This window comes from Orcinus orca, chromosome 2, assembly GCF_937001465.1.
Source record: "Orcinus orca chromosome 2, mOrcOrc1.1, whole genome shotgun sequence".
In the NCBI taxonomy this organism is placed as follows: domain Eukaryota; kingdom Metazoa; phylum Chordata; class Mammalia; order Artiodactyla; family Delphinidae; genus Orcinus; species Orcinus orca.
In genome coordinates this window covers 117,050,854-117,070,540 of record NC_064560.1, presented here as the reverse complement: position 1 = coordinate 117,070,540, position 19,687 = coordinate 117,050,854, and the positions used below count along the sequence as shown (strand labels likewise).

General features: G+C 52.6%; 1 protein-coding gene and 1 long non-coding RNA gene across 3 annotated transcripts; one reads left to right on the top strand and one right to left on the bottom strand.

Moving 5' to 3' along the window:
- Positions 1 to 496: 496 nt before the first annotated feature.
- On the bottom strand, positions 497 to 6,828 carry LOC125963651 (uncharacterized). Its single transcript, XR_007475887.1, has 3 exons — positions 6,808 to 6,828; positions 5,917 to 6,029; positions 497 to 1,802 (listed from the first exon to the last, which is right to left on the bottom strand). It is a non-coding gene; the product is annotated as an uncharacterized LOC125963651 (long non-coding RNA).
- A 64-nt stretch (positions 6,829 to 6,892) lies between these two features.
- On the top strand, positions 6,893 to 15,116 carry VPS18 (VPS18 core subunit of CORVET and HOPS complexes). 2 transcript variants are annotated; one of them, XM_004273982.3, is made up of 5 exons: positions 6,893 to 7,325; positions 8,328 to 8,469; positions 10,641 to 10,732; positions 10,864 to 12,734; positions 13,774 to 15,116. In XM_004273982.3, the coding sequence occupies exons 1-5, from the start codon at positions 7,235 to 7,237 to the stop codon at positions 14,497 to 14,499; spliced, it is 2,922 nt and encodes a 973-aa protein (XP_004274030.1). In that variant the 5' UTR covers positions 6,893 to 7,234; the 3' UTR covers positions 14,500 to 15,116. The 2 variants fall into 2 exon arrangements, with proteins under 2 accessions (XP_004274030.1, XP_033291662.1); XM_033435771.2 differs by lacking the exons at positions 6,893 to 7,325; positions 8,328 to 8,469 and adding an exon at positions 8,509 to 9,508.
- The last annotated feature ends 4,571 nt before the right edge of the window (positions 15,117 to 19,687 follow it).

Here is a 19,687-nt window from a genome sequence, read left to right as displayed (position 1 = left end):
TGTTACAGAGCACCGACTCTAGGTGCGCCGGCTTCAGCAGTTGTGGCTCGCGGGCTTCAGTAGTTGTGGCTCGCAGGCTCTAGAGCGCAGGCTCAGTTGTAGCACACGGGCTTAGTTGCTCCGCGGCATGTGGGATCTTCCCAGACCAGGGCTCAAACCCGTGTCCCCTGCATTGGCAGGTGGATTCTTAACCACTGTACCATCAGGGAAGTCCCTGTTAGCAATTTTTTTTCAATTAACTAAAGTTTGATTAGGTTCTCAAATCGTATTCGAATTAGTGAATTAGAAACCGTTCGATGTTTTCTTGTCACTTGGTCTTTATTCTCTTTGTGGGAACACCAACAATAATTCCAGTGGTCTCTTTGCTGGGCTCCTGGAAGATTTTTATGCCCTGAAGCAATGTACCATGGGGTGGAGTGGTTTCCATTTCACCATCCTGGTGGGTGAGTGGTGCACCTTTGTTCTGAAGAGTTAGGAGCAGGGGAGGTGGAAGGGGATAAGACCTTGCTCCCAGGGGCCGTCTCCTGATGGTCACTTTTGGCCCAGGGAAACTCTGGACACTTATTCCCTTAAAACTATTTGGTGTGCTCTCCTTGGGACCTGTGAACCCCAGTGTGAGGACCGCTGACCTGAGGATGCCTTCCATACCCCTAAGGACCTGTGAACCCCAGTTTAGGACCACTGACCTGAGGATGCCTTCATTTCCCACCTAGAGAGGTGAAAAAAGTGTCCTATCCCCTCTCACCCAGTGGCTTCTCTGGGGTCTTCACAACCCTGGAAGGTGGTGGGAAGAAAGAGGGCAGGCTGAGTCTATACATGCCTTGGGCAGGGCTTTGTCACTCAGTGAGAGAAGGAATGACAGTAACAGGGAGGGGAGAAGGCTTTTTGAGAAATGGGACTATTTTAGGTAGATTTGGAAACATCTGGAAGGGAATCAAACAGGAAGAAGAAGAAATTTACCTCTTACAAAGGGTTGTAAAGAGGTGTTCTGAGTGAGCCAAGGACCTTCTTTCTTTCAGCATATTTTAGCAGAAGCCAACAATGTGCCAGCCCTGTGGCAGGAGGAGGTCTGCAAGTCACCTGTCACTGCCTTCAGCGAGCTTATACTGTACACAGTTGGCCCAGGGAGGGGGAGGGAAGGGAAAAGAGTGGGAGGGGGAGGAAGAAGAGGGGGGAGGGGAAGGAGGGGATTGAGGAAGAGGAGAGAGAGGTTGCGGGGGAGAAGAGAGGGAGAGAGAAAGAAAGAGAGAGAGGAGTTCTAGGCAGTTGTAATGCAGGGAGATCATAATGTGGGGTGATCAGCACAGAGGGCTGAGGGAGGGGCCCTGATCAAGAGGGAGGGGCCCTGATCAGGAGGGGCCCTGATCCTGGCAAGGGGAGGGGTACCAGGGAAGAAGCCAGTCTGGAGGGAGCAAACACCTAAAACCAAATACTCAGGTGTCTGGAGGGGTGGGGTGCATTTAGGGAATATCCTTAGATCAGCACTGAGAGATAAGAACAGACCTGATGAGGAGTTTAACTGGGTATGAGGCAAAGGACTGCTCTGTTTCCTTAATAAGTCTTACAGCTCCCTCTCCCTCTCTCTCCCTCTCTCTCTCTCTCTATATATATATATATATACACACACACACATATATTTAATCATATATATGATTAAAATAAAAAATTAAACTTATAAACAAATCCATAAATCTCCCACACAGAAGAATTCCCAATGATTTGTACTTTACCCTCAAGTGAGCGTAAATCTCCACTCTTTAAGTCTCGTCTGTGCATAGTAACTTCCTTCCAAAGAGTACAGTCTGGAAAGGAGGGGAAGAGTAACTTCACAGTGGAGAAACCTGACAAACCTCAGTCAGGGGATCAAGGTCAACATCAACAGTGATAAGTCATGTTGATGATATGTACCCTTGATATGATGTGATGATAATGGTACTTTACCTCTCAAAAACCCCATAACCCCAGTCTAATCATGAAAAAAAGATATCAGACAAATTCCAATAGAGAGCATCCTACCTACCCAGTTTCCTCAAAATTGTCAAGGTCACCTAAAACAAGGAAAAGTCTGAAAAACTGCCACAGTCAAGAGGAGCCTAAGGAGACATGATGACTAAATACAAGGTCATATCCTGGATGGGATACTGGAACAGAAAGAAGATATTAAGTAAAAACTAAGGAAATCTGAAGTATGGACTTTAGTTAAAAATAATGTATCAATTTTGGTTCACGAATTTTAACAAATGTACCATACTAATGGAAGATGTTTATAAGGGAAACGATGTGAAGTTTATGGAAACTCTCCATTATCTTCTCACTTTTTCTATAAATGTAAAAACGTTCTAAAAAAAGAAAGTCTCAACAACAACAACGACAACAACAAAATCTCTTTTAAAAAAACTAATTACTGGGCTTCCCTGGTGGCGCAGTGGTTAAGAATCCACCTGCCGATGCAGGGGACACGGGTTCGAGCCCTGGTCCGGGAGGATCCCACATGCCGTGGAGCAACTAAGCCTGTGTGCCACAACTACTGAGGCTGAGCTCTAGAGCCCGTGCTCCACAACAAGAGAAGCCACTGCAATGAGAAGACCACGCACCGCAACCAAGTGTAGCTCCCTATCGCCGCAACTAGAGGAAGCCCCTACATAGCAACGAAGACCCAACGCAACCAGAAATAAATTTTTAAGAAAACAAAAACAAAAGAACTACTTTGCAGCAACATGGATGGACCTAGAGATTATCATACTAAGTTGAAGTAAATCAGAGAAAGACAAGTATCATATGATACCAGTTATATGTGGAATCTAAAAAAATGATACAAATGAACTTACTTACAAAACAGAAACAGACTCACAGGCATAGAAAACAAATATATGGTTACCAAAGGGGAAATGTAGGGGGGAGGGAAAAATTAGGAATTTGGGATTAACATATACACACTACTATGTACTAAATAGATAAACAACAAGGACCTACTATATAGCACAGGGAACTCTACTCAATACATGGGAAAAGAATCTGAGAAAAAAATATGTATAACTGAATCACTTTGTTGTACAACCTGAAACTAACACAACATTGTAAACTGACTATACTTCAATAATAATAATAAAAAAAACCAGATCTACTATCAGCCTAAGGCTTCCTAGTCAGAAACAGTCTCAGATACTCTGAAGTAGAATAAAGAATGTAGACTATTTTTGGGGAATTCCCTGGTGGTCCAGTGATTAGGACTCCGGGGGCACAGGTTCAATCCCTGGTCAGGGAACTAAGATCCCACATGCCGCACAGCCAAAAAAAAAAAGAATGTAGACTGTTTTTCAATGAAAAGAAAAAACAAACTAATTACTCTCTTAAGTCAATTAAATCATTTCTTTCGGTCCAAGTCTTCATTCAGTCAACAATTACTACTATAGTTAACTTGTATTGAGCATTATCTAGCTTTAGGGAGGCACAGAGTGACTTACATAGTATCCTATAATACAATGCTACAAGGTAGATTTTTCTCCTTTTACAGATTAGAAACTGAAGCATGAGAAAGCTCATTCATGCAGTTGTTTAATAAACAGTTAGTGAATGCCTTACAGGTGCTGGGTCTCTTGGAGTAAATACCTGCAGGGGCCTCAAGTGCAACCATCCAGACTGAGCTCAAGCATATGACCTCTGCCCCCCCCCAACCCCACCCCCAGCTCCTCCTCCTCCCAAAGTTGTTACTGTACCATCTGCCAGGTGTCTCAAGAGCAGTCCTGCACTGGCCTCCTCCCTGGCCTCCCTCCCCCCAGTGTTTAACTTGACACTGAGCTCAGTGACCCTTCCTCAGAAATGTCTCCTCAGAGCTCATCCTCTCTGATGTGGACTCCACCCAAGCCTCCACCCATCTTTCCAGAACCCACATCAGATGGTTTCATCCCCAGCCAAAACCTTCTGATGGCCATTCAATAGCTTTCACAATGTAGCTCAACCAGTCCCATTTCTCCCACTGCCCTACTCCCAGTGCTCCAGCTCCCCCCACACCCACCTGCAACATCACACTATCTGCAGGTCTCTGCTCTTGGTTTTCTTGAGGCTTGCTTAATGCTTTCCCTTTTTTACCCTTGGAAATCATACACGCACTTCAAGTCTTAACTCAAATTCATCAGCTTTCATACACCAGTGTTCTCCCTCCCTGGCCCAGCAGTCAGCCCTTACCTGTCTCATAGCAACTACCACATGGGTTTTGAGGGGTCAGAGCTGGTGGATCTGTATCTCCAGCTGTGAGTTCCCTAAGGCATCTCTGTATTCTGGTGCTCAGGAATGTCTGAGTTATTCCCCTCAGTCAGCTTCTGTTATGTAAAAGCAAAATGCCCATGTTTCATAATTAGGTGCCAGTAGAGATCGATGCAAGGAAAGCCATAGCAGTTATGAGGGAGAAGTTGTGGTCCAGAGAGGCTTCATGGAGATGGTGGACTTGAGAGTCCACTGTCAGATTAAAGCCACATTTAGAGTTTATCGAGCGCATGCTCTACGTTGGATTGTGCTATCGCAAGGAACTTTCACCTAGATCACCTCATTTACTCTTCAACACAGACCTACTAGGTATCATTATATCTATTTCTGTAGATGAGGAGACCAAAGCTAAGAGCATCAAATGCACACAGTGTCACAGCTACTGAGTGACTGGGCAGGAATAAGAAGGCTGGTCTCTGACTCTTACTCCAAAGTCCAGCCTAACATTAAAGAATGAGTATGTGGGGGGAAACTGCTGTAATCAACTCAACAGAGAGTATGTACTGAATCTGTAGCAAGCAAGGCCCACTTAGGCACCACCCCATACATTCCAGAGAGCAGTGGAACCAAGAGGGAGACTCTGGGGACAGTGAGGAGGTGGCTGGAAGGATTCTGTGTTCCTGAGACACCCCTCCTATGCTAACCACTCCATGCAGGGGGGACATTCTCTCTGCACAGTCCAGACCTGAGGATCCCGTTGTATACCCCTTCCCTCAGCTTGTACTGGCATCATGGAGAGTGTGGTGGTGAACCCTTCAGCATCTGCTTAGATTTGAATATTGCCTCCTGGCTTCCCCACTTCCTGGCCACATAACCTTGGACAAATTGCTCCACCATGTTGAATTTCAGTTGCCGGTTTCATAATGTGCGGAAAAGGGCAGTGCCTATTTCACAGCATTAGTGTGAAGATGAAATAACAATGAATATTAGGAACTTAGTGTGGTGCTTGGCACATCGTGGGTTACTCAGAAAAGGTATTTCTGGTTATTTGACCTCTGTCTGGACCTATCTGTATTTCCCTAAATGCAGCCAGCAGGTGATCCGGGGTGGAGCCTTACAAACTAGCAGCTCCCAAGCTGGGATCACTATTCCCAAGGCGGAAACCTCCCTACCTCCCAGCTCGGGCACCCTCCCTCTTGGGACCTAGCCTGCCGCGCAACGCCCCTGGCGGTACAGCCGCGTCGTGGCCGCAGGTTTCGGGCAGGAGAAGCCGACCCGGGAGCAGCGAGAAGTTATTTTGGCCCACGAACCAGGCCGGGGCCACTGCAGGCCCAGAGAGCCTTCTGTGAGGGCTGGTGAGGGTCCAGTCCTCTGCGCCTACCAGGAAAGTTCGGCAAGAAAAGCATAACCACACAATGTACGGTGCACACCTGGATGCTTTTGAGAATACAGGAGGCGCGCTTAGTCATTACTCTCGGGCTACCAGTTAAAGCCAGGACACCGGTGACCCTGGCCTAGAGCCTTCACTTTAGCAAGGTAGCAAGGCCCATGGGCCCCAGAAAGGAACAGACTCTGGGTCGCCTAGGCCGGTGGAAGAGAGAAACCCAACAGCAGTTGCACCCAAAATCTCGCTGTTCCGCCTCTCTGGATTCCCCACCCGCCTCCAACATCTCTTATCTCTCGTTCCTGCCAGGCTTTTCAGGCATTTCTTACCCGCTCCTGCGTGCTCCCACAGCGCTGTGGCCATGTTCCTGGGTACACGTCACGAGCATGGCTTCCTGCTGGCCAAGCCACCAGCTCTGCCACTTTCTGGACCTGGTGGGCCCCTGGATGTGGGAGAAGAGAGGCCAGTGCCTTGTGAAGGTAGGATTACGATGGCGATTAGATTGAAGAACGGGAGGTTCTCTTGGGGACCTAGGGCAACGGGCTGTTTATTTATTTATTTTAAAAAGTTATTTATTTTATTTTAAAAAAATTTTGGCAGCACTGGGTCTTTGTTGCTGTGCACAGGCTTTCTCTAGTTGCAGCAATTGGGGGCTACTCTTCCTGCAGGGCGCAGGCTTCTTATTGTGGTGGCTTCCCTTGTTGCAGAGCACGGGCTCTAGAGCGCAGGCTCAGTAGTTGTGGCGCATGGGCTTAGTTGCTCTGTGGCATGTGGGATCTTGCCGGACCAGGGCTCGAACCTGTGTCCCCTGCGTTGGCAGGCAGATTCTTAACCACTGCGCAACCAGGGATGTCCCCAACGGGCTGTTTTAAAAGGTGGGAGCGGGAGCTGGACAGAGAGGCTGAGCAGTCTTCTGAGGGAGGGAAGCCTGGGCCTGAAAGGTGCTGGGGACCCGCTCCTTGTCTGGGGGTAGATTGCGCTGGGCGGGTGGGGGAAGGGGGTTTGAGAAAGCTGGGATTGCCTCCTGGTGTCAAAGCCTGGAACTGCAGCAGGGTCCAGAGGGGCCTGTGTTCAGCGGGGCCCGCCCACCACCCAGCTGGTCTTCCGCTCGGACATGTGCAACGCTCCCCCACCCGACTCCCCTCGAGAGCGGGATAGACCTTGCCCAGCCCCCCCACACCACCACCACCCCGGCCCCGCCCTCCCGCCGCAGTCCTCACCTCATCTCCCAGGGGCCGGCCTCACGACTTCTCTGCGGGAGCAAACGCGGGCTTCTGAGAACCCGGAAGTGACGTTAAAGGCGCGCGTCCCGGGGGCGGGAGTCAGCTGAGCTGCTCGGGGGAGGTTGGGATCACCTGAGATCGGCTAGGGGGAGCCGGTGGTCTCCTGGGGGCGGGAGTTGGGTGCAGTACTGCGCCAGATTCAAGGCGGAGAGCTCCCCGGTCTTCTCGCTCTATAAGGCGAGAGTGAGAAGATCCTCAGGATTTTAAAGAGGAGGAGTCGGCGGCGGCGGCGGATTGCCAGGATCTGTCAGATCCCTGTCGAGGCTGGGGAGTCGCAGCTTCCAATCCGGGGAGACGGGGATCCCTGGGGGGAGCCCTGTTGTAATCCCTGGGCCCAAGACGGAGGACCCACAGGCCGGGCACCATGGCGTCTATCCTGGATGAATACGAGGACTCCCTCTCCCGCTCGGCCGTCTTGCAGCCCGGCTGCCCCAGCGTCGGCATCCCCCACTCGGGTAAGGGAAGTGAGGGCGCCGCTGCACCTCTTAGCTCTCCTGGCATCTGCAAGAGAGGAGCGGAGGGGTTGGCTCCAGGAGCTCGGGTTCACCTCCTGGACATGCAGTCTGGGTCTAGGCCCTTGATTCTCCTCAGGCACTTATGGCCCCCAGCTGGTGGATGGTCGAAGATTGAAAGAGCAGCAAGAGCAGCCGCGTGATCTAGGCCCTGCCACTAGGGTCCTTCTAAGAGGGAACTGGGACTCAGATAAGGAAGTGTCTTGCTTACAGGGCCGCAGTTGGGAAAACTGAGAATAAGCTCAGATGAGAATAGGCTCAGATGAGAATAGGCTTCATCTGATTCAGTGTTTTTCCCACCAGGCCCCTTCTGGAGGTGGGAGGAAAAGAGTGGGCAAAGAACTGGTGAAATGGGAATGTCGTAGGGGAAGGAGGGATGGTCCTAGAGGGAACTTTGTCACTGAACAGGGGAAAATGAAGTACTTTAGGCTTTTGCTAGAGCTGTGTGCATCTGGGCGTTGAGGGGAAGTTTTTGCAGCAGTTTGTTAACCAACTGATTGGAAGGATTCCCCAAGGATCCCTCCGCCCTCATTCTTCTGGAGACTCACTGAGAGTATTACTGCATGGGCAAGGAGGAGGGGAGAGAGCGGAACTAGACTACTTTAGTTGAGCTGGGATTGCTTGGCCAAAGATTGATAAGGGAGAACACCCAACCCTTCCCCGCCCACCACATTACCACTGGGAGCAGGTATATCATGGTGTAACAGCATCCCAAGGGTTCAAAGAATCAACCCCTCACTGCTTTCAGAGATGTGGGAAAAGCCCAGAACCCCTAATGTAGCCTAGGACTAATGTAGAGGTGATTAGCAAACTGCTTGATATATTGGTATTCAAGTGCTGGCTCACCAAGGTCCCGGGGTAGCAATATGTTGGGAAGGTGGAGAGGAATATGTTGCCCTTCCTCCCTCTGTTCCATAGCTAACCTTTCCTTGGCTCCTCACCTAGGATATGTGAATGCCCAGCTAGAGAAGGAAGTGCCCATTTTCACGAGGCAGCGCATTGACTTTACCCCTTCTGAGCGTATCACCAGTCTTGTCGTCTCCTGCAATCAGCTCTGCATGAGCCTGGGCAAGGATACACTACTCCGGTAAGTGAGGACCCAAAAGGTTTAGGAGTAGGGAGTGGATTGGTGGTATTTTGGAACTACTGACTGACCGGGCCTTTTTTCCACTCTGGGCAGGTTAAACAGTGGATTTGGAATGTTCAGGAAATATCCTATCCCTTCCTAAAGAGAACCAGTAGCATAGTAGACCCGGACTCTGAGCTCAGCTCTCCCACTTAACAGGGATGGAAAGTCACCCAGTCTTTCTGAACACGTCCCTTCATCTGTTAAAGACAGTACCAACCCACAAGTTAGTCATGTAGATAAGCGAAACGGTCTAGAGTCCTGAAATAAATCCACTATAAATGGAAATAAAATATCTCAATAAAACTGGAAATAAATAGTATAAGTAAATGGAACTAATATATGACAAAGGTGTCAGCAAAATTGTTTATCTATCCAGAATAACCATCTGGGATGAAACAGAGCTAAACCTCTGTATCATAAAAATGAATTCTAAGTGGAATAATTATTTGAATACAAAAAATAGTGTGAATGTTAAAAGAATATTTAATAAATTTCAATGTTCTTGGGCTGAAGAGAGACCTTCTTACTCAAGCTAGAAAATCCAGAATCCACAAGGGAAAAGGTAGATAGATTTGACCACGTAGTGATTGCTGTTATGACAGAATAAAAATAAAAAAGCATATGAAGCAGGTCAGGACAAAAGATGGTGGGAAAATAATGTTTTTCCACATATGACTGAAGATTTACATTCCTGTTCCTTAAAAAGCCCTTAGAAATTAATAAGAAAAAGACAGTCCAGGGAATTCCCTTGTGGTCCAGTGGTTAGGACTTGGCGCTTTCACTGCTGGGGCCCAGGTTCAGTCCCCGGTTGGGGAACTAAGATCCCGCAAGCTGTGAGGTGCAGCCAAAAAAAAAAAAAAAAAAGAAAAAAGACGGTTCAATAGAAAAGGGAGGGTAAACAAGATAAACAAGCAGTTCACAGAAGAGGAACTACAAATTTTCCAGTAAACATCTGAAAATAATTTTCAGCCTGTGGGAAATGCAAATCAAAATCACAGTAAGGTACCATTTTTTTTCAACCTATCAGATTAGCAAAAATTTTAAACAGTAATATATGATGCTGGTGAAGATACACAGAGATGGACTCTCATACATTACTGGAAAGAGTATAAATTGCCACCATCTTTTGGAAAAATAATCTGGCAATGTCTGTTAAACACTGAAATATCTATAACTTTGACCTGGCAGTCCCGCTTTGGGGAATACATACCATAGAAAGAAAAGTACCAGTTTACAAAGGTATAGATACAAGGATGTTGATTCCAGCAGTATTTGTGGTAGGAAAAACTGGACCCAAGCTGCATATCCATCAATAGGAAAATGATTAAGTTATAGTTCACCCATAAAAGGGAGTATTATGCAGTTATTAAAACAATGAGTTAGCTGTATCTGTTGACCCAGTGGGATGTTCATGAAATATCATTAAGTGAGAAAAGCAAATTATAAATTAATATGCATACACACACATATATACAATGTGAAAACATTTTTGTAAAAACTGATAAAATAAGCTTGTTTATATTATGAACATGGAGAAAGATGTTAACATCAGTTTTTTCCATTGGGAATAATAGGAGTTTGGGAAGAAAATCATTAACTTTTTCTTCATACACTGTTGTATTGATTCTTTAGTTAGAATGAGCATATAATTTGAAAAGAATTTCATAAGGGAAATACCTTAAATAGGAAATAATCTTAAGGGAGCACTCCTCAAGGTTATTGTGAAGGTTAATTGAGGTCATACTAGCTCAAGCTCTTGGCATGGTGCTTGGTATATAGAAAGTGCTCAGTAACCATTAGCTACTATTTGTTGTTCCCTTTTTACCCCGGCATTCTGGGATACCCCTGCCTATCTTCCTAGATGCACTGGAGGTATGTTGAGCAGAAGGAAAAGACTTCTGCTTAGTGACTTCTCACAATGAAGTGGGGGTGTTCTCAGAGCTGAGCGTTCTTAAGGAGGACCCCACATGTGTTTCAGAGTTCCCTTGGGATTGTAGTCAGAATTTTGTGTGTCTATGTAGATTTCAGGGAAGAAAGGCTGTGCCTTTCATCAGATTATAAAGAGGTCTGTGATTCAACAGAAGGATCTGCCCTTCTCTGGAGTGAGGCTGTGACTCTTGTCCCAACAGCATTGACTTAGGCAAAGCAAATGAACCCAATCACATGGAGCTGGGGCGCAAGGATGATGCCAAAGTTCACAAGATGTTCCTGGACCCTACTGGTAAGTGGTGGTAGAGTTCTGAGATGGGGAGTAGGGGGTGGGGGATGTTGAGGGTAGGTCACTGCCTGGGTGGGTGGGATCTGAGGGTGGGAATAGCATCCTCTAGGGTGCCATGCTCTCCCCCACTCCAGGCTCTCACCTGCTGATTGCTCTGAGCAGCACTGAGGTCCTCTACGTGAACCGTAATGGACAGAAAGTTCGGCCCCTGGCACGCTGGAAGGGGCAGCTGGTGGAGAGTGTGGGCTGGAACAAGGCCCTGGGTACTGAGAGCAGCACAGGCCCCATCCTGGTCGGCACTGCCCAAGGTCAGATCTTTGAAGCAGAGCTCTCGGCCAGCGAGGGTGGGCTTTTCGGCCCTGCCCCGGATCTCTACTTCCGTCCGTTGTATGTGCTAAACGAAGAAGGGGGCCCAGCACCTGTGTGCTCCCTCGAGGCGGAGCGGGGCCCTGAAGGGCGTGGGTTTGTCATCGCCACCACTCGGCAGCGCCTCTTCCAGTTCATAGGCCGAGCAGCCGAGGGAGCTGAGGCCCAGGGCTTCTCAGGGCTCTTTGCTGCCTACACTGACCACCCACCCCCATTCCGTGAGTTCCCCAGCAGTCTGGGCTACAGTGAGTTGGCCTTCTACACCCCCAAGTTGCGCTCTGCGCCCCGGGCCTTCGCTTGGATGATGGGGGATGGCGTGTTGTATGGCTCGTTGGACTGCGGGCGTCCCGACTCCCTGCTGAGCGAGGAGCGGGTCTGGGAGTACCCAGAGGGGGTGGGTCCTGGGGCCAGCCCACCCCTGGCCATCGTCCTGACCCAGTTCCACTTCCTGCTGCTGCTGGCGGACCGGGTGGAGGCGGTGTGCACGCTGACGGGGCAGGTGGTGCTGCGGGACCACTTCCTGGAGAAGTTTGGGCCGCTGAAGCACATGGTGAAGGACTCCTCCACAGGCCACCTGTGGGCCCACACCGAGCGGGCCGTCTTCCGCTACCAGGTACAGCGGGAGGCCCGGGATGTCTGGCGCACCTACCTGGACATGAACCGCTTCGACCTGGCCAAAGAGTATTGTCGAGAGCGGCCTGACTGCCTGGACACGGTCCTGGCCCGGGAGGCCGACTTCTGCTTCCGCCAGCATCGTTACCTGGAGAGTGCCCGCTGCTACGCCCTGACTCAGAGCTACTTTGAGGAGATTGCCCTCAAGTTCTTGGAGGCCCACCAGGAGGAGGCGCTGGCCGAGTTCCTGCAGCGAAAACTGGCCAGTTTGAAGCCTGCTGAGCGCACCCAGGCCACGCTGCTTACCGCCTGGCTGACGGAGCTCTACCTGAGCCGACTCGGGGCCCTGCAGGGTGACCCTGAGGCCCTGAACCTCTACCGGGAAACCCGGGAGCGTTTCCGCGCCTTCCTAAGCAGCCCCCGCCACAAGGAGTGGCTCTTCGCCAGCCGGGCCTCCATCCACGAGCTGCTCGCCAGCCACGGGGACACAGAGCACATGGTATACTTCGCTGTGATCATGCAGGACTACGAGCGCGTGGTGGCATACCACTGCCAGCATGAGGCCTACGAGGAGGCCCTGGCTGTGCTGGCCCGCCACCGTGACCCCCAGCTCTTCTACAAGTTCTCACCCATCCTCATCCGTCACATCCCTCGCCAGCTGGTGGACGCCTGGATTGAGCTGGGCAGCCGGCTGGATGCCCGGCAGCTCATCCCTGCCCTGGTGAACTATAGCCAGGGTGGCGAGGCCCAGCAGGTGAGCCAGGCCATCCGCTACATGGAGTTCTGCGTGAATGTACTGGGCGAGACTGAGCAGGCCATTCACAATTACCTGCTGTCGCTCTATGCCCGAGGCCAGCCAGCCTCGCTGCTGGCCTACCTCGAGCAGGCCGGGGCCAGCCCACACCGGGTACATTATGACCTCAAGTACGCGCTGCGGCTCTGTGCTGAGCATGGCCACCACCATGCTTGCGTCCATGTCTACAAGGTCCTGGAGCTGTATGAGGAGGCTGTGGACCTGGCCCTGCAGGTGAGCCAATGAGCCTTGACCCTGTCCAGGAGAGGGGCCTGGAGAGCAGTAGCTTCAGGTGCTGAAGGGCCAGAGGGACACTGTGGCTAGGGGGTGCTGGCTTCTCTCTCAGATAGCAACTGTAGTATAGAGGTTAAGAACACAGACTCAAGTCAGGGTTTGAATTCTGGTTCTGCCTCTTACTAAGCTGTGTGACCTCAGGCTGGTTTCCGAACCTCTCTTTGCGTCAGATTATTCAGACGCAAAATGGGGATGATGTTATAGTACTTCCCTCACAGGTAAATTCTGCATACCTGCTAGCCACAATTGCAGAAGGGGAAAGTGCTGAGTTGCATTGCTCAAATCATGAATTGTCACCTGCGTAGGATCGTGTGAAGTGCTATTTAAAATTCGAGGGGGGGCTTCCCTGGTGGCGCAGTGGTTGAGAGTCTGCCTGCCGATGCAGGGGACATGGGTTCATGCCCCGGTCCGGGAAGATCCCACATGCCACGGAGCGGCTGGGCCCGTGAGCCATGGCCGCTGAGCCTGCGCGTCCGGAGCCTGTGCTCCGCAGTGGGAGAGGCCACAACAGTGAGAGGCCCGCGTACCGCAAAAAATAAATAAATAAATAAATAAAATTCGAGGGAATTCCCTGGTGGTCCAGTGGTTAGAACTCTGCACTTTCACTACCAAGGGCGTGGGTTTGATCCCTGGTCGGGGAACTAAGATCCCGCAAGCCACGCAGCGAGGCCAAAAAAAAAAAGGAATTCCTGGGTCTGAACCCAGGACTTACTGAATCAAAATGTCTGTGGAGGGGGCCCAGAAATCTGTATTTTGGATGTGCTCCCCAGGTGATTTGTAAATTCACTAAAATTGCAGGCCCACCATCATAAGTAGCGTTTGTGTAGCTCTGACAGAGGCAGGCCCATTACTGAGACAGGTTCCTTCCCAGCCCCGAGGAGCCCCGTCTCACTTGCTGCCTGGAGTGCTGGGCCTCTGTCTTTCCCACAGACCCTGTCCTGAGTGGGACCTGACCCTAACGCTCTCAGCCTCCCCACAGGTGGACGTGGACCTGGCCAAGCAGTGTGCTGACCTGCCCGAGGAAGATGAGGAGCTACGCAAGAAGCTGTGGCTGAAGATTGCTCGGCATGTGGTGCAGGAGGAGGAGGATGTGCAGACGGCCATGGCCTGCCTGGCCAGCTGCCCCCTGCTCAAGATCGAGGACGTGCTGCCTTTCTTCCCTGACTTCGTCACCATCGACCACTTCAAGGAGGCGATCTGCAGCTCGCTGAAGGCTTACAACCACCACATCCAAGAGCTGCAGCGGGAGATGGAAGAGGCCACGGCCAGCGCCCAGCGCATCCGGCGAGACCTGCAGGAGTTGCGGGGCCGCTATGGCACCGTGGAGCCCCAGGACAAATGTGCCACCTGCGACTTCCCCCTGCTCAACCGCCCTTTTTACCTCTTCCTCTGTGGCCACATGTTCCACGCTGACTGCCTGCTGCAGGCCGTGCGGCCTGGCCTGCCGGCCTACAAGCAGGCTCGGCTCGAGGAGCTACAGCGAAAGCTGGGCGCCGCTCCACCCCCTGCCAAGGGCTCTGCCCGGGCTAAGGAGGCCGAGGGGGGTGCTGCCACCGGGGGGCCCAGCCGGGAACAGCTCAAGGCTGACCTGGATGAACTGGTGGCCGCTGAGTGCGTGTACTGTGGGGAGCTGATGATCCGCTCTATTGACCGGCCCTTCATCGACCCTCAGCGCTACGAGGAGGAGCACCTCAGTTGGTTGTAGGAATGTGTCAACCCCGATAGGCGGGCAGGCGGTCGGGAGCTGTCCCTTCTTGGGAAGGCCACAGCATCATCTGTCCTTGGTCTCCTGGAGGCTGCTGGGCTGGGACTGTGGTGGGGGGAGCGGAATCATAGCTGTTGTCCTCGAGGGGTGAGCTACGAGTGCATTCTGCCAGCTGCCCGTGCTGTTCTTCAGGGCTGCCTTAGAGCTGCTATTTTGCTAGGCCATCAGCCTGCTTCCCAACAGAGGGCCTTAGCCTGGAGAAGTCAGAATTCTGACCCCATTACCATTCCCCCTGCGTCTAACAGCTCTTTCTTCCTTTTCCCTCCTCACACACATCATGTTCTCTTTCTGGAGCACTACCTACCATTATTCCTTTTCACTCTGTGGCTCTTCTACTTCAGAAGCCCTCTCTTCTGTCGGCTTCTAGGTCCCACAGGTGAAAAGACAACCCCTCCAAGTCCTGGGCATGGGGTGGGGGGAAAGGTGGTGCTGATGGTGGGCATGCTCTTGTGCACACTGGGGCTCCAGTGTGAGGGGTACCCTGGGGCAGAGGGCCTCACGGAGGACAGTGGGAGATGGTGATGGGGTGGAGAGCATTAAACTGTCTGCACTGGTGACTGTGGAGTTGATGGCTTTGTGTTGATGCTGGGCAGAGTGGTGTGTGAGTGATCTCCAAGAGGGGCTAGGGTGTCACGGGGAAGCTGCCAGGGCCCTGCATGTTCAAGCCTTGGCCCTTGCTCCTTTTCCTGGAGATGTGACAGGATGATTTTGCCATTTTCTGCTCACTTCTTTGCCTTCCACTGTATCGGTTCTGACTCCAGGCTTCTGTTGGTAATTAGGGCCCACCTAGGAGCAGGGACTGTTCTTCCCTTTGGCCAGCAGGTGGTGTTGCTCCCCACAGAACCCTCCACACTCAGGCAGCAGGGGGCGCTGATTTCTCAAGTCACTTTCTCCACTGGTGCTTCCTAGGTCTATTCCCTCCGTAGTTGTTCCCAAGAGTTTTCTGGTAATCTCCACTGCCTAACCATAAATCTAAGCCCCTCGTTCTTCCTCCCTCCACTGGCCCTTACGCATGCTAGATTTTGCTTGCCCCTCCCTTTGCCAGCCTGCATCCCTGCCTTCTCAACTTCTGCCCAGTTTTGATACTGCCCTACCACTGTCTGGCATTAAACCATGATTTTTTTTGGCCAAGCTGCGTGGCATGCGGGATGTTAGTTCCTCGACCAGGAATCAAACCTGTGCCCCCTGCATTGGAAGCACATAGTCTTAATCACTGGACCGCCAGGGAAGTCCCTTAACCATAATGTTGAGGTCCAACATGGAGGCGAGACTACCACTGCCACCATCCATGGCATTTGGCAGATATGTTTTCTCCCCATCTATCTCCTTTGACCTGCCCATCCCCCCAGCTTACAGTTCTTTAGTTGTGGCTCGAGGCTAAGCCCTAGGGAGTCCTGAAGCAGGGCCTTCCCGTGATATCAGCTGAGCACCCTTTGCTCCATGGACTGGTGTTCACAGTCCACTGCCCAGGTTTATGGGTGTGGTCTATCAGCCGCCCAGACTGAAACAAAATAAAAAGTGAGTGTTCCTGGAATCAGGCTGGGGTCAGGTCACCTGGCTAGTGACTGCAGGCGTCTCTCTTGCCCCTGCAGCCTAATCCTCTTCCAAGACTTTTATCTCCTGCAGCCCTGGGAGAATCTTGCCCTGCTTATTCTTTTCCAGCCACTAGAACAACGGGGTCTCTTCATGGCCCCTGCCAAGGGATAGGGCCAGAAGCTGCCCAACTTTGATGAGCCTCAGACTCCCCATCTTGCCCCAGAAGCCAGAGTGGAAGCAAATGGGGGGTAGGGTCCCGCTGGGTGAGTAGAGGGCATCCTAATCCTGTTCCATTTCCCCCGTTCCAGGAAGATTTGGAGGGCTGCTGCTCCCCATGTGGCCTAAGGCTCCCCTCACACCTAGACATGCCCAGTAGTGGGCTCAGGGTCGTATTCCCCACTGTCAGTGAGAACTAGGTATAAACCTTGGCCCACCACTGGCATGGTCACTTGCTTACTTGGAACAGCTTGGGGCTTCTGTCTTTGCACATAATGGGTGCCTAATACATGTTAGTTAAACAGACACTGCCCTATTGCTCCCTCCTCCCAGAGGACTTGGCTAAGACAGCTTGGGACACCCCTGCCCCTTCTGTCCTCTCTTAAGCCTGCCCATCTGGTCCTAGGCTGCTTCCTCTTTCCTGGAAAAAGGCCCCAGTCTTCTCTGGCACTGACAGAATGGGGTTCCGTTGAGTCAGGGCAACGGGAAGCCACAGCTCTTAGATCCCTGGAAACCAAGCAAGGCCTGGAGTGGAGGGGAGAGAGACGGCCCTCTGGGCCTTGGCCCTAAGCCTGGGGGAGGGCCAGGAGGGGGTGGGGTGGGGGAGCAGCTACGTGGGTAGGGGCCAAGATGAATGAGCTGCTCCTGGAGCGGTCACTGGAAATAGGAGGAGTGGCCACAGGCAGTGACGCTGGGATCAGGGCAGGAGGCCTGTAAACAAGGAAGCCACCTGGGGGAGATGCAGGGCGGCCACTGGTCCTGGAGAGCAGGTGCTTCCTGAGGCCCGCCCTTGAGAGGGCCCTGGGGGGCCGCCTGGCCGAGTCAGCGGTGGGCACTAGGGGGCGCTGTCTACTGGCTTCCTGAACTCACCGGCTCCTTTCCTCCGCTCCAGGGGGGAGTGGCCCCCGGAGGGTGTGCCCGCCCTACGTCTGAGGCCCGAGTGACCCGCTCGCCGCCCTTCTCCTGTCCCCAGGGCAGACTGGCCAAAGGCACCAACCCTGGCAGGGAGGGCGCGGGGCTCAGAGCCTGGCCAGCCCGGGTGTGAGCTCATTCCCCCAGGACCACCAACTCCCGCAGTTCCTGCGCAGCGTCCCCCTGCCCCGAGCTCGGGTCACAGGCCGGGCACCCCCAACCCCATTGGTTGGGAGGGGGCCTCCAGGCTCCAGGCTGCCCTTGGCGCTGGCCCCCCTGGCGCCAGGGAAACAAAAGGTTAGGGGGCCGAGAGGGAGTTATCAGGCCCGCCACTACCACCGGGGGAGGGAGAAGGGGAGGGGGCCACGAGGGGCGCACCTCCTCCCCACTGCCCCAGCTCTGCAGATTCTTCGAGACACTTTCACAGGCGGAAATTCCCAGAGGTCAGAGGAGGGAAACGGTTAATTCCTTTTATTCAATGGGTCCCCCCTACACGCCTCCCCCCAACTTCCTCCCTCCACTTCCCGCCCCCCCCTGTGTGAACAGGAAGTGGAGAGGAAAAGGCTCTGAGCAGAGCAGCTGGGAGCAGGAGGCAGGGAGTGGGCGGCAGGCTTGGTGCCAGCCCTGCCCCTCACGGTTACTTGCTGGAGGGCCAGACCCACTGTGGCCTGGGAAAGAACCTGCAGTCCCGCTGGCGGGTGGCACCAGAGCCGGGAAACAGCCTTGTGTCGGAGCCCCCTTCCCTCAGCCTGCTTCCAGGTCAGAGGCTGCTGCACTGAGGGCGCAAAGCATCCTCTGCCCAAAACCCAGCTGCCCTTGCCACTGCAGCCCCACCCCCACTGAAGGCTGGGCATCCCGAGGCTGGCAGGCATCTCTTCAGGCAGCCGCCAGTCCTGGCAGTGGCTCCAGCCACTCAGCCCCTTGGCCCTGCCAGTTCTTTGAAGCTCATGCAGCACTTCCTGTTTGGGGCAGGCGATGCCAGGGCCCCTCCCCCACCATTGTTCTGTAGAGACCATAGGTCCATCTGTTGCCCCATGGTGGGGCCCCTAGGGAGTGCCACAGGGGAGCAGCCCCACAAAGGACCCTGCTGGCAGCTTTGCTTACGTGGAGCAAGGCTGGGCCCTTCAGCAGGTTGAGGGTGAATGGTGGTCAGAGGCAGGCCCGGGATGGGCAGTAGGACAGAAGGAGGATGCTAGATGGTTCTAGTCCTTGGGCCACCTTCAGCTTTCTCCTCCACCTGGACCATGGAGATGACGATATTCAGGGAGCTACACATGCTGAAGCCACCAGGAGAGGGACACCATTCTTATGCCCAGCTTCCAAAAGGGCAAAGTGAGGCAGAGGGACAAACTTTGGCTAGGGATGGGCCATAAAAGGGGCACAAAGTAGGGTTCTTCTTTCAAGGGGATTAGCCCCTGCTCGCTGAATGCCCCCTATTGGGTGCTTTCCTCTCCCTGAGCAGCTTTGCCTTTTCTCAGCTTTCAACTTGAAGGAGCCCTTGAGCTGAGCAGTAGGAGCCATGAGGTCACGGGAGGTTAGGGTGGCCCTAGGTCGGTGACCAGCAACCGATGTCCACTGAGAACAAGCCCGGGCAGGCCTGGCAGAAAAGGAGAAAGGGGCATTGGTTTGGCCCCCAGGAAGGTGGGTGCTACTTCTGGTTTCCAGGCTGCCGTGGCCAAAGGTCTATTTGTGTTTCCCAGGTGGAGAGGCAGGTGCTGTGTATCTCCAGCTCACCTCCTCTGCCGAGGCGTGGTCTCATGGCTCTGACCTTGACCTGCTTCCTCCCGCAGGGTTAGGACCCCAGACATGGTCTGCTCCATTTCTCTCACCAGATCCTCTGGCTTCTCTCCCCAGCCCAGGACCTGAAACTGCCTAGATCACAGCTCCCAGAAGGTCAGAGCTGCAGAGACCTCAGATCGAGGCCATAGAGTGCTGTGGGACCTTTATTCAAATAAAAACATCCCTTGTGGATGTCTGATACCTGAAATTGATATGCTGAGCATCCCTGGTGGGAGCTGGGCTGGCAGGGGGCGGGGATCACCTTATTCACTGTCATTTCCTCCTCCATCCCAATTTCTATGAGATGCCAGGATGCCCACGAACCAAGTTTGAAAACCACTGAGCTGCTGATCCTACCTCCTGATTTTACAGATGCTGAAGAGAAATTTGTGGCTGACGTGAGGCTCCATCCAGGATCCGGTCCCTTCTCCATGAGATTCAGCATCGGTCAGCAATGATCCCACGTCCCGTGGGAGCCAGACACGGTCCTAGACCCTTCGTTGTGCTTGCTTTCCATCTCCAGTCAAGTGGGTTGAGCTGAGGGACAGGGAGGTGATCTGGAAAGAGCAGTCTCTGCTCTGTCATTTACCAGCTGTCAGTTTAATCACACCCTCAGAACCTCCATTTCTTCATCTGTAAAATGTGAATAAACACAGCAGACCTTGAGAGGCTCGCATGAAGTCTA